At 34.1% G+C, this 12,781-nt stretch overlaps 3 protein-coding genes across 3 annotated transcripts; 1 reads left to right on the plus strand and 2 right to left on the minus strand.

Moving 5' to 3' along the window:
* Positions 1-70: 70 nt before the first annotated feature.
* On the minus strand, positions 71-3,116 carry LOC106154983 (isochorismatase domain-containing protein 1). The gene is made up of 5 exons (XM_013529567.2): positions 2,935-3,116; positions 2,474-2,521; positions 2,061-2,222; positions 1,717-1,833; positions 71-688 (listed from the first exon to the last, which is right to left on the minus strand). The coding sequence occupies exons 1-5, from the start codon at positions 3,064-3,066 to the stop codon at positions 542-544; spliced, it is 606 nt and encodes a 201-aa protein (XP_013385021.2). The 5' UTR covers positions 3,067-3,116; the 3' UTR covers positions 71-541.
* Positions 3,117-3,231: 115 nt separating this feature from the next.
* On the plus strand, positions 3,232-5,009 carry LOC106154979 (riboflavin kinase). The gene is made up of 4 exons (XM_013529555.2): positions 3,232-3,411; positions 3,673-3,824; positions 4,017-4,119; positions 4,255-5,009. The coding sequence occupies exons 1-4, from the start codon at positions 3,309-3,311 to the stop codon at positions 4,374-4,376; spliced, it is 480 nt and encodes a 159-aa protein (XP_013385009.2). The 5' UTR covers positions 3,232-3,308; the 3' UTR covers positions 4,377-5,009.
* A 614-nt stretch (positions 5,010-5,623) lies between these two features.
* On the minus strand, positions 5,624-12,699 carry LOC106154977 (large ribosomal subunit protein bL9m). The gene is made up of 8 exons (XM_013529551.2): positions 12,595-12,699; positions 11,030-11,122; positions 9,462-9,744; positions 9,053-9,186; positions 8,795-8,842; positions 8,335-8,436; positions 6,596-6,688; positions 5,624-6,235 (listed from the first exon to the last, which is right to left on the minus strand). Exons 2-8 carry the CDS (start codon positions 11,105-11,107, stop codon positions 5,846-5,848), a joined length of 1,128 nt encoding a protein of 375 aa, XP_013385005.2. The 5' UTR covers positions 11,108-11,122; positions 12,595-12,699; the 3' UTR covers positions 5,624-5,845.
* Positions 12,700-12,781: the final 82 nt, after the last annotated feature.

A 12,781-nucleotide genomic window follows, 5' to 3' on the forward strand; every position in this document is an offset into this window, starting at 1 on the left:
CAGAAATAAAGCAATTATTAAAACTGAAAAATTCAAAAATTAATAATGGCAGTGCACTAAAACATTTAAATGCAGAATCAGAATCAGAAGTTTATTGACAATCGCCCTACATCCGGGCATGATCAAATACAAATACAAGAAGTAATCCGCAGAGTGATTACCATATACAGTTTGATATACATTCTATAATGTCTAGACTAAAGCAGGGAAAGTACAAGTACTACTCAATATAGATCAATATAGGGATAACAAAAGAAAAAAAAATTGATTCAACTAGAATAGGCTACACTAAACCTTATATAAAAACTAACTATTATTTAAGGGGATATGAAAACTGCATCGTCAGTTAATCTAGGTTTTATTCAGCATGGATGCAATTTTCATATGCATGTAAACTTGGATACTACATGTCAGTCTAATTTTTTATAAAATAGTTTATAGTGTCAGTTTTGAGGATTTTCTCAATTTCAAAAAACCATCATAATTCTCGACTTTTTTACTGTTCTCTTGAGTTCTAGATTCAATGCTCTGTTAAGAGATGTTAAACATTTCCAATTAGCCCTGATGTAGGTGCACTAACTTTGATCAGACTTTGAACTTCCTTGAACTTGGGATGATCTTTATCTCCAAGAAGTTGAAGCAGGACAGATTCGCTGGTAGTAACAATTGCACCTGCTTGATCCAGCCTCTGAAAATGATTAAAGTTCAGAACACTTAAAATCACTATAGCATCACATCCTGCATCAATCAATTTGTGCAACTGTCACTCTTGCAGTGCACTGATTTTGACACCAATTATTTCCTAATGCAACTCATCCCTGCTTCAGTTTGTTTAGTAAGTTAAAATGGATGTTGTTGCCCTTCACCCATAACTCCTTACTTATTGCCTTAAATACATTCTTTTGGGTAATAGAAAAATAGTATTCAGTGTTCAGTGACTAAATTAATTAACATTTACACATGTCATCTTACAGGTGGTGTCATAATTGTGATTTGGGGGTAAAAACTGAAAAATTGGTTTCTCAAATTTCTCCTTTTCCTGAGCACCCATGATCACCATTTCAATGCTGATTTAACGACACCATTTAGTACGCCAAAATCCTGCCAGCATTTTTTCTTAAACATCTTTGTTCAGATTTTATCTTTGATAAAGTAAAATGCCTTTATTTTAATGAAAATCTGTAATTAGGGACTTCTAACTTCATGACAAAAATATTTCAACCAAAAGGACAGCACAGGATTGTAGCCCAAACATTCGTGGTCAATTCTGCCAATTTTTGTGATAAAATCTTGTTCAGGGATGAAGTTATGCCCCATACCAATTGCTATCTCACCTCAAAACAGAAAAGTGTTAACTCCAAGATTAAAGCTTAAGAGTTGCCTATGCTTATACATTGCAAAAAGAAACATAAATGCCAACATTTTATATTTTCGATATATTTTTATTGTTTTAAATCGGCACAAAGATAGATGCATTATTGAATAATGAATGGGAAAAACCTCATTTTCGGTATATGGGTGAAAATAAGGGGTTACAATACCCTAAAATGGATGCATTAAAGATTGTGGGTGAAAGTTTTCAAGATTAAGCCTGATTTTAGGATTTTCAGTCTTCATTTTTTTTTCAATATGGTCTAATTGTAAATGCTATACTTTCACGTTTTTCAGCTTTTACAATTTTCACCCATGTCATAGATAATCTGACGGGTTACAGACCTTCAATGCAAAAATCCTGTCCATCTGGCTTCTGGAGGAGCATGCATCAGCAACCACATAGACCTCTATATTCTTCTTCAGTAAATCTATTGCTGTTTGTTGAATGCATACATGAGTCTGAAAAACAAAACTTCCTATTCTGACATCAATGCACTTAACCACTGATAAATGGACAGATTGAAACAACTCCCTGCATATGATATTTTACCATTAACTGCTCCTTCAGGCCTCCCTCCATCTCAATGAAAGTTACATTACCTTAGGCTGTGACATTATCGACTAAAAATGTTGATGGCAGTTTTCTGCTCGCCTATTTTAAACAATTAAAAAATTCAATTACTCACCTCAATACCAAACAGGACAACATGCTTAACATTTCCATCACGGAGGCTTTCCAATTTCTTTTCCACCTCTGGTATAATCATGCTAAATTTGGTTTTAGGGAAAACTCCCACAGCATGGTCCACTTTTAATTCGGGCACTGTGTGGCCAAGACCTTTTGGATACTATATAAAGGGATCAAGTTTTATATCACAGAGTATAGGAATTAGCTACTACATACTACTATTCTTCAAAAAAAAAAAATAAAAATAAATAAATAAATAAAAATAAAAAACAATATTAATAATAAAATAAAGAAAAATAATAAATAAATAATTAAATAAATAATACACTTATTACATGGACTGCAATACTTTTTTTACATTTTAAGTAGCAATAAATTCATAGAAATGTTTTAAAGTCGTTTTTTTTTTACCTGCTCGGTTGCCACCAATGGAATGTCTAAAATCTCTGCTGCAGACACCTGTAAACAACATTTTAATGTTACCCTTGTGAGTGAAGCCATACTTATACTGTAATCTATTATTACGTGAACAATGTACGATCATATTGAAAATTGGCAGAGGCTTTTTAAGATAATCTATCAATTAATAAGAAGGCCTTAATAATGGTACAAATTCGTAAGGAAAGAGACAAACAATGTTCTTTATATAAACGTTATGACTAAACATCACTATTTGTAAGTAAAGACTATAACTGTAAGGCTTTACTCTGCGGTCTAGTCTAGTACATGGCAGAGTAAGGCCATTGCACGTTACAACTGTGATTTACAATTATACAGTATCCGTAAATTACATGTACAGTATAGTTACACCAACTTTGCAACGTCTTCCTGACCAAACTGAAAAGAGTTTCAATTCCCGGATAGGAACTTACTAGACGCTTTGAAACTTCGAGTATGTCTTCAAAACAATTTATCGCTGGGCGGAATCTTTCTTGCATATCACACAGAAAAAACACAGTCTTTTCGGTTGAAATATCTCCAAGTGGCCGTCCTGCAGCCGCCATTTTGAACACAAACAATGTCACATGATCAACAGCACCGCCGGTGAAAGCGAGCTAAAACAATCAATGAAGTATATATATGTATTGACTGAAAAAATATGAATATGAGATTTTTCTTATGGATTTTCTTTTGAATTTTATAGCAAAATTTTACGCAACTGCAACTTTGAACGATATCGCACTTTCTGACGAAATATCGATGACCTTCAGAACAGTTTCGAAATCGAGACTGTATTTGTCTCCGAATGGGTGCTCGCATCAAGATGTTCTCGTGTTTCCCTTACTTTTCAGAAGGTGTAGTTGTGAAAGGTTTTGGTCGAGGAAGCAAAGAACTGGGTATACCTACAGGTGATTTATCTTTTGATTAATGAACGAATGACGATATGTTAGTACGTGACAAAGAATTGATATATGAATTCGCACTGAACTACTGGCATTGACATTGAGGAGCATTGTGATACTGAAACTGAAAGTTGTATAACTATAGATCTATACGTTTTAAAGATTTTTTTACAAAGAAAAGTTAGTTTACTAGATATAATTGAAAATTGTAACTAGATTTGTAAAATAAAATGTAAAACACATCTTTTTTCCCCCTCAAATTTAAAGCAAACTACCCGGAAAATGTAGTGGAACATTTACCAAAGGAGGTTGAAGGGGGAGTCTACTTTGGTTGGGCTAATGTGGACAATGGACCTGTGCATAAAATGGTGATGAGCATAGGGTATAATCCCTATTACCACAACAAAATGAAAACTATGGCAAGTAAAACATTTTTGTTGGGGGGGGGGGGGATATAACCTAGCTATTAATCTTCTCTTTCTTTTAAATCAATGAAAGGCAATGAAAGTAGTGTTTAATTGGTTTTGAATTCAATGCCTTAGTAGTTCGCATGAAAGCGTTATATGCCATTCTTTATATGGTGATATGCTTGACTTTTGTTTTTATTTCAGGAAACGCATATAATGCATGATTTCAAAAAGGATTTTTATGGTTCTATGCTGAAAACTGTGATGCTAGGATATGTGCGGCCAATGCTAGACTTCAAATCATTAGGTAAGAGTAATAGTTGGCTAAACTGTTAAAAATTAGTTCAGAAAATTTATGTTCTTTTTTCATTTATCATAATTAGTCATTGATCCATTTCAGTCTATGCAATATTATTTATATTGGTCTATCATCGATTTCCAGATGAACTTATAGAAGCGATACAGTCAGATATAAAAGAAGCAGATAAACAGCTGGAGAAGCCAGAATTTAAACAATACCAAAATGACAGTTTCTTTTTTTCTAATGAACAGCGGAGCAGATGATATATATGTATAAATAGATAATTTTATGACTAGTGTAACTTTTATATTGGTAGAAATGGAACTTAAATTAAATATTGCATTTTAAACTAAATGATTATAATTTTTGATGACATTTATTGCTATTAGTTAAATGATAATGTAATCCTAAAGTCACTTTTATACACTTGTTTAACCACTTTGTGTGTAATCAATAACAAAGTTGTAGCCATGAGGTTCAAAAATTCGATTTTTCCAACCTATACAAATGGGATTATTCTTCCCAACACACCAGGAGTGGAAAAAAAACCCTTTTTAATATTCTGTTGATAAGACCACATTTTCTCACATTCTCAGAGCAACATGGCTTTAGTACAACTTCCATTTATTAAAGTTACATATCCCTTTGAGCATGGTTTATGCCAAACAAAACATAAGCAAGGGCCAGTCTCATAACATAGTTGGAATTTATTCCGATTTGTCAAAAAATGAAAGTTAAACTGCTGTTTAAATGAGAAGTTAAGCTGCTGTCAAACAGTAATTTTCAAGAGTCGTGAGGACAGGCACATGTTTATTTAAGATAATCTATTGATTAAAATTAATTACCAGAATGGCAGATATTTATTATTGCATGCCGTATCAAAAGGTAGTTCTGTGGCTTGATGTTTAGTGAACTGTGTCTGAAAATGCTGAGTAAACGTGTCTCCAGTGTCATACTGAAATGAAAGATGATGTGAGGAGAACCATGCTGAGTAAACATGTCTCCAGTGTCATACTGAAATGAAAGATGATGTGAGGAGAACCATACACTAGGATTGTTCGTTTTAAATACTTTCAAAGAAAGAAGACTACATGATCCTATTTTAGTCTTAATTCCTTTGAAGCATTCTGGTGCACTCAAGGACAACATCAATGGATACCAAGTTGACTAAACTGGTGTCCATACAAAAATTATACAGGTGCAAATGTAAAATGGGTTTATAATATTGTAATTTTTGCAGACAAAAGACTCAATCTAACTTAGCTGTTGCTTAACATGAAACACGGGTAGATAGTGATTCTGATTGGTGCCAATTACCTTAAGTCAGCTTCACATGCACTGCTAAGTTGGTCAGAACTTCAAATTGCATAAAAGGAAATGGTGATGGTTTATCTAAGAAAAGGAAGTTGAATGCATACAATAAGTCGTAATGAATTAATATGTCAGTGATCTATTTCAGAATAAATTACATCATAATGTAAAATCTGTATTTTTGAACTTTTTGAAGAACTGGTATGAGAATATTTTATTTCCAAGTAAATGTTTTCCCTTTAAAAAATCAAGCACAAAAATAAAGCAGTGAGCCTCAAGCTTCTAACACCATAACTTTGGTTATGTTTATTCTTCTTTTGATAATCAAATTAATGTTTCAAAAAGTACTAATTGACATGATGTTTGATTATTTCAAAAAAGTCACTTAAAATAATCTCTCGACATTATGAAAATAAACTCATTATAAACTTTCAGCTGGTAAGTTCATCACTTTGCTCATCACAGCCTTTCTCCACTTTGGATGATCTTTCCTTTCCAAGAATATCTTGAATTTAAATGATGGTTCTTCTTTAAAATCTTTTCCTTGAAGTTCGGCAAAATGCTTCTTCAAAACTAATTCACATGCCTCCTTGACAAAAATACTTGGGCTACAATGTAACAGATGTCGAAATGTGCGGTCCTTTTCTTGCCTCTCCCTCTGTAACTCCATCACCTCAGGTGATGCTTTCAGGTATGGTGGATACTTCTGCTTCAGTTCTTTTATGGCCTCTATTTCTTGGGAATATTCTTCCTTGTCATTATACCACGGTTGAATAAAAGATCTCACATTAACAATAATGTCCTCTTTAACCTGTAATGAGGAAAATGTTTGATAACTAGTGACCCTAATTTAATTCTTATGACTTGGAAATGAAGCAAGACTGGAGAGAACTACTTGACATGTTTGAAAACGTTTTTTCATCGATTCATTAAGTACTTTCTAACGAATCAAGACCACAAGGTGAAAGAATGAAACTATCTACAACATATACTTAGACAAAAATTATTTCTGCATGAATGTATAATCTAGGCAACCTTGGTAAAACATAATAAGAAAAGGCCCACTCACTCAGTTGAGGATAAATAAATTATCAGAAAAATCTCAATCTTTTACACCGTATTTAAAAACAATCATTTGTTGTTTATTTGCAGCATGATTAAAAAACTATACCTTAACTGCAATGTCAAATGGTTGAAGTTCAGTATTGGGCCCTGTAATTGCCACTGCTGGGAGTTGGATGTTTTCTTCTGGTACAACAACACTCTGAAATATAACAAGCATGTAACACCCCATTTCCATAGATTTTTAGATCGATCTATCCCTGTGGGGAGTCTCACTAGATTAATGTCAGCTTGGTCGGCTTAAGCGTCTGTCCCGCCTACTAAAAGCAGTAAGGGGGCAATTAACTATGGTGCCCGCTCGGCTGACTGCAATTTAGCGTGAACCCCCCAGGAGTTAGGTCGATCTAAATCTTAATCTCTAGATCAATCTAAATCTCTGGGAAAGCACCCTAAGTCTATGACTAAAAGTGTACAAAATAAACACACCAAACACAAACAGACACAAATTGTCTCTGGGAACATCAATGTACACTTTCAAATGTAAATAAAACCATTTTATACATCTGGAGTTGTCATTATTCTAATTTCAAATTGCCTTTTAAAATGAAGGGTTGCCTTTTTCACACAAAAACTTGCAAGAAGGACATTATATACATCGACTCTGACATGTAGAGACCATATGGGTAAAAATACAAGAGTACAGGGTTTGATATTTGAATATAACATTTGCCGTCACCATCTTGTTCAATCAAGTTAATAATAGAGGATCAGAGAGGCGATACCACCTCCACGTATTGTACCACCAACAACTAGAGAGATTACATGTGACCTAAATCCAACAGTGACGTGGCTGCGGAGCCAATAGAGCTGGCGGATGAGACAGGTCGGGACTAAAATCATGTGTACTGCCAGCACTGCGCTGGTGGTACAATAAGGTCTATGCTTAACTTTATGGGTAAAGAATCCCTGGCCACCTTAGCCCTTGACACAGACAGATTTGAAAGTAAAGGTGGTGGTCCCTTGGAATAAAACAAATACTCCAACTTAGTGGTGAAGCTGAGTGTTGGGATAGACCATTAGCCAAACTGAATAATGTCTCAACAAAAAATACCCGAGTCTCTCTCGAGAAAGTGTACGACCTTCAATGGGGGAGGCAATTAAGGAAAGTAGCAAACTGAGAACACATACAAAATTCAAGAAGGATTTTAAGACCGAAAATTATGTGCTGACCTTTGATAAAGCACAGAGGGCTATGTTTTGTAAACTAAGAATCAGCGCTCACTCACTCCATATCGAGAAGGGGAGGTACAGTAAATCCCCAACCCCGCCCCATCTAAGATTATGTCAAATCTGTAATTCCGGAGAGGTTGAAGACGAAGTGCATTTTATTCTGAAATGCGAGGCCTATAAAGAATTACGGGCAACCTTCTTCGAAAATATAAGTTTCCTCTGTAATACGAATGCCCTTTCTCCCCCGGATATGTTTATACACATCATGAGTACAAAAGAAATGGATGTGATTACGCCCCTCCTCATATTTGTACAGAAATGCATGGAGAAGAGAGTAAGTCTTTCTGCGCATGTCCAAACCAGATCATGATACCAGTGCGAGACCCGTTATGCGCTGTCAGCAGAGACTGGGCGTTTAGATCAAACCTGGTAAATTGATTATGAAATGCGACATACGTATCCATTTGTATAGTCATTGATGTCAACCATATGCTAATCTATATATATATTTATCTATTTATTTGTCTGTTCTATGTTATAGTTACTGGTATTGTAATTGATTGTACCTTTATGTGAAGGTGTTTGTCAATAAAGAATCTGAAAGAATCTGGTACTTACATGCCAACGGAAGGCTATGCGTACATGTTTTGTGGTTAAAGTCCAGTCATTGTGTGCACTCATGGGAATATATAAGTTCATCTTTCTCAAAAATTCAGTCATCTGATAAAAAAGAAAGAAAAACCATATTGATCAATCCAGGCCATATTTGAAACACATTGCAGTGGCATTCAAACACATGAAGATCACCAGATAATATCTGATAGCATATTTTTGTATCTTGTAAGAATATGATTAAAACACATTGAAAAAGTAAATAATCACATACATATGTGAGCATGATATGTTTACTTTGCATTAAAGCCAGTTATCAATGTTTTTTTTTCAATATATTCAGACAACAGTTAATGGGGGGAGAGAGAATGGGTGGGATCCAGTTTATATGCACAAGTAAGACTTGTATATTATGAACTAGTGATATTTTTTTAGTCAATGGGAAAAATAATGTAATAAAACTCACCTTTTCTGTAGATAAGGTTTTAAATCTTAACATTTCTGCTTCAGGATCCTAAAATAAAGGTGATCATATTTTCAATCCACTTCAATGATCTGTTTCACAACTCAAATTATTATTATTAAAATTAAGAAAATGGATTATCAACTATTTCTCTTCACTGACAATTAACAAAAATATTAACTGAAAGTGAATTAATTAATGTAAATTATTTTATACGTTAATGTAATTCACAAATTAGATAGAAGTACCAACAACACTCACTGGTTCTGGTTCAGTCTGTACAGGGTACAATGCACTATTTTCAGGTGTACTGTAGACTGCAATTCCTACAGGAAGCAAATACAGTCTTGCCATGTTCTTTTTCATGAACACTAAATCCCCTTTAACACCTAGGCCTGTAAATAAGAAGTGAAATTATCAGATACAAACTGATATCATTCCTCTCTGGTGAAGTAAAAACTTTTAATAAAACCATAACTTAACTGTTTATCACAAAACTGGCTTTATTTTGACACTTCAAAACGATCAAACTGTATGCAGTAATATGACCTATCCAATCCAAGCATCCAAAATATACAAAACACCTAGCTGTTTTTGAAATACAGTGGAAAATGACAGAAAAAAAAACTGCATCCCATTCAGATAACTACAAAATATCACATCACTGTACCTAATACATCCCGAGTCAGTATAACTGGCATTGGAGGTTCCTTCTCCATAACAGGAGCTGTCTTTGCATCTTTTCCCATATTTTTTTCCATTTTTTTCTTGTCAACTTCTTCATAGACATAATTCTTCTTCTTGAAAAATGGCACAGATCCTTTTTTAACAAGCCTCATTGGATATCTTCTTTTCAACACATAGGATGCTGAAGGCTGGCCTAACCCCTTCTCTTGAAGTTTTTCTAAATAATTACTTTTCAATTCATTCACCTTAGAACTTGAAGACTGCTTCTAAAAAATAAAGTAGGAATATCTGTATTACATTGTGTTACATAATATATGTAACTGGCTATCAAAGCAAAAACAAGGAAAACAAGAGGATCAGAGAGGCAATACCGCCTCCAGATATCGTACCACCAGCTGGAGTAAGCGCATTCATATGGAAAACTAAAGGGTCACCTCAGCAAAAAAAAATGGACACCACCTACAGTATTGCGCTTGACAAGTTCTACAAAATGCAAAATGCAAAAAAAAAAAATAATAATAATAATAATAATAAATAAATAAATAAAAAATAAATAAAAATAAAAAAAAGGTCTCTAGCATTTATGGTTCCAAAATTAGAGAGAGTTTTCATTTTCAGTATCTAATGGCTGCTTCTCCCATGAAAATGCACTGTTGACCCCAAACTCCCAAAGATTAAAGGAGTCCCTGATTATACTTAGGTCTGTGTAGTTTCTGAAAATTGGTAAAAACAATTTTTTTTTTTGCAGAAAATTCCCAATTTTAGAAAATTTGCACCGTTTGACCTTGAAATAAAGGTCGAAAGTCAAAACCAAGGGCATATTTGGAATTTCCACATTTCTGTAGTAATTTTTCCCCTAATTTCTTTGGTTTTGGAGATATTTAGCATTGAATTTTCAAAAATTTCGACAAGGGTGTGTTTCAGCAAGTGTCACCCCCAGGCCAATGCACTGACTGAGACAACAACAAAAAAAAAAAAAAAAGGGGGGGGGGGGTTCAAGTTGAGATTATATGTGACCTAAATCAAAGAGATGGGGACAGGTCCTTGTGGTCTAAGAGGAGAAGCGGTAATGGTGACTTGAACCCAAGTCACCCTTCGGAGCCAACGGAGCCATATGAGACGGGTCGGGACTAAAACCATGAGTACTGCCAGCGTACACGCTGGTGGTACTAATGAAACCCATATTAAATCTGAATTTAAAAAAGATTTATTGTCAAGTGGATAAAGCACATTTTAAGTGAGTTGAAAGCTGAGAATGTGGGTTTGTTTCACAAAATGTCTGAAGACATTTTTAAGCTAATCTATTAACCTACAAAGATTTAGCTGACTATAAGCTGTGTTTTACAAACAATAAAAATGGCGAGATTAGCATATTGGGGCATGTCAAATAATTTATTGTGGGTAAATCTTTCTTAAGAACTCTTACAAAGAAGTACTTTCAGATATTCTTTCAGTAATTTAAATAGGCCCCTGATGACATTTTGTTAGCGATGTATTAGATATCCCCCAATACTTAATCAAGTCTACATTGTAAATCCCAAAAATTCTTACCTTCATCTGAGTAACAAATAACGACTGGATGTCTTTAAAAAGAGGAGAGCAAAGACGACATGCAACAAGACCCCTCATCTTGCACCTGAGATTCTGAAACAAACAATTGAAATTAAATTGTGAATAACAGGTTATTTTTCCAAATATTCTAGTTGCAGTAATCACACAACATCACAAGCAGCAGATCAAAGCTCACTTATTACACAACAAATATATTTAAATGCATTTATCCCTAAAACAACAGCCTCAGCACCAGTAAAAGATTGTCAACTGTCTCCTCACTTTTAGTTGCGCCTGTCTACGTAACACCCACAAACATCCACAAATGAGCACAAGTGCCACAAGCATAAAATGTTTAGGAAATAAGTAAATATTTGCAAGTTTGCATTAGAAGGTATTGTAATTTGGAAAACAGTATATAGTGTCCTTATATGTACTTAGCAGGCCTACTGAACAATAAGAGAGAGAATATGGTTGTGTCCACAAGTGCCGTTGGGCACAAACAGTTGAAAAAATCAACAATTAAACACACTTATCATACAATGTATTTTGTTCATATTTCATAATAACACTTGCTATTATTCACACCTTTTGTTTGTTATAACAATGCCATTATTGGTGAACATGCAAAATATTGTTTTTGGTTCTTTGCTCTGCTACTACGGGCACATGCATGCTTCCATTTTATAGGTGCGTCCAACCATATTATGTTAAACTGTCGATCTTCCTACTATTTTATGCCTGTGGATGCTTGAGGTCACTTGTCTGTACTTATGGACAAAGCTATTTTCACTGTTATCCTATATGCTGTTTTTCACAGTATCTTTTTTACGTAATATATATCCAACCATTTTATGCTTGTGGACCTGGTGATCCTTAAAGAGATAACAACTGTTCATTTTGGCCAAAAAAAAAAAAAAAAAAGAAATATCCTGGGTAAAACAACAATTTCCCCATACTTATAAATGGTTAATGAATCCATTTCTACATTCAAAGTTAGTCCCTGTTTTTTTTTTTTTTTTTTTTTTTTTTTTTTTTTTTTTTTTTTTTTTTCTAAAAAGTTTGTTTTTTTGTAATAATCTCTTAAGAGATTATTACAGAGTATGGCCATCTTTGGAGATCACATGGTCAGATGGCAAGTACAGATTTCAGAATAATTGCTTTAACTGCCGTTTTTGTGGTAAAATAGAATATATTATATTTCTATGAGTTGCTTACAATATTTTTATTGTAAAATTTAGATTTCATACGAATAGTTGCTATCCCTTTAAGTTGACTGCCAGACCGCTTTTAATTCTCGATAAATAATGATTACAGTAAACTGAAGTTCTTTTGAACCCCACCGACCCCCCTGTTTATGTATATAAACCGTATATAATTTTGCCAAGGCATACATTTTGGCCTAGACTCCCCAAAAACTGAGGTTGAACAGACTTTTTGCAAATGGCACTGCCACAGTGCACTTATTGAGTGGGAATAAGTAGCCAAAGAAATTCATGTCGGTTTAATTTGAATTAACAACAATCTATAACTCTTAACAGTTATGGTTGCTAAGTCTGACTTACGAGGGTTTCCGGACGCTAGGTCTCTCCCCCTTCTCGTTTTCGATCTCCTGAAAACACCGGAAGCATGCTCCAAAATAGCACAGCTACGGAGAAACGAAGTTAATTACCACATATTTTTAATACAAAATTTGAAATATACAAAGCAGTCAAAACCGATTTAAATAATAATCACTTCTTTCTTTTTTGC

Source organism: Lingula anatina, chromosome 2, assembly GCF_051362555.1.
Source record: "Lingula anatina isolate TDL-2025a chromosome 2, LinAna3.0, whole genome shotgun sequence".
In the NCBI taxonomy this organism is placed as follows: domain Eukaryota; kingdom Metazoa; phylum Brachiopoda; class Lingulata; order Lingulida; family Lingulidae; genus Lingula; species Lingula anatina.

Coding starts and splice junctions, on each gene's coding strand:
- LOC106154983 (XM_013529567.2), bottom strand. CDS start 3,066: ATGGCGGCTGCAGGACGGCCACTTGGAGATATTTCAACCGAAAAGACT. Junction 2,223..2,473: donor CATTGGTGGCAACCGAGCAG/GTAAAAAAAAAA, acceptor CCCTTTATATAG/TATCCAAAAGGTCTTGGCCA. Junction 1,834..2,060: donor TTGTCCTGTTTGGTATTGAG/GTGAGTAATTGA, acceptor TTTGTTTTTCAG/ACTCATGTATGCATTCAACA.
- LOC106154979 (XM_013529555.2), top strand. CDS start 3,309: ATGGGTGCTCGCATCAAGATGTTCTCGTGTTTCCCTTACTTTTCAGAA. Junction 3,412..3,672: donor AGAACTGGGTATACCTACAG/GTGATTTATCTT, acceptor TCAAATTTAAAG/CAAACTACCCGGAAAATGTA. Junction 4,120..4,254: donor GCTAGACTTCAAATCATTAG/GTAAGAGTAATA, acceptor ATCGATTTCCAG/ATGAACTTATAGAAGCGATA.
- LOC106154977 (XM_013529551.2), bottom strand. CDS start 11,107: ATGAGGGGTCTTGTTGCATGTCGTCTTTGCTCTCCTCTTTTTAAAGAC. Junction 8,843..9,052: donor TACAGACTGAACCAGAACCA/GTGAGTGTTGTT, acceptor CCTTTATTTTAG/GATCCTGAAGCAGAAATGTT. Junction 8,437..8,794: donor AAACCTTATCTACAGAAAAG/GTGAGTTTTATT, acceptor CTTTTTTATCAG/ATGACTGAATTTTTGAGAAA.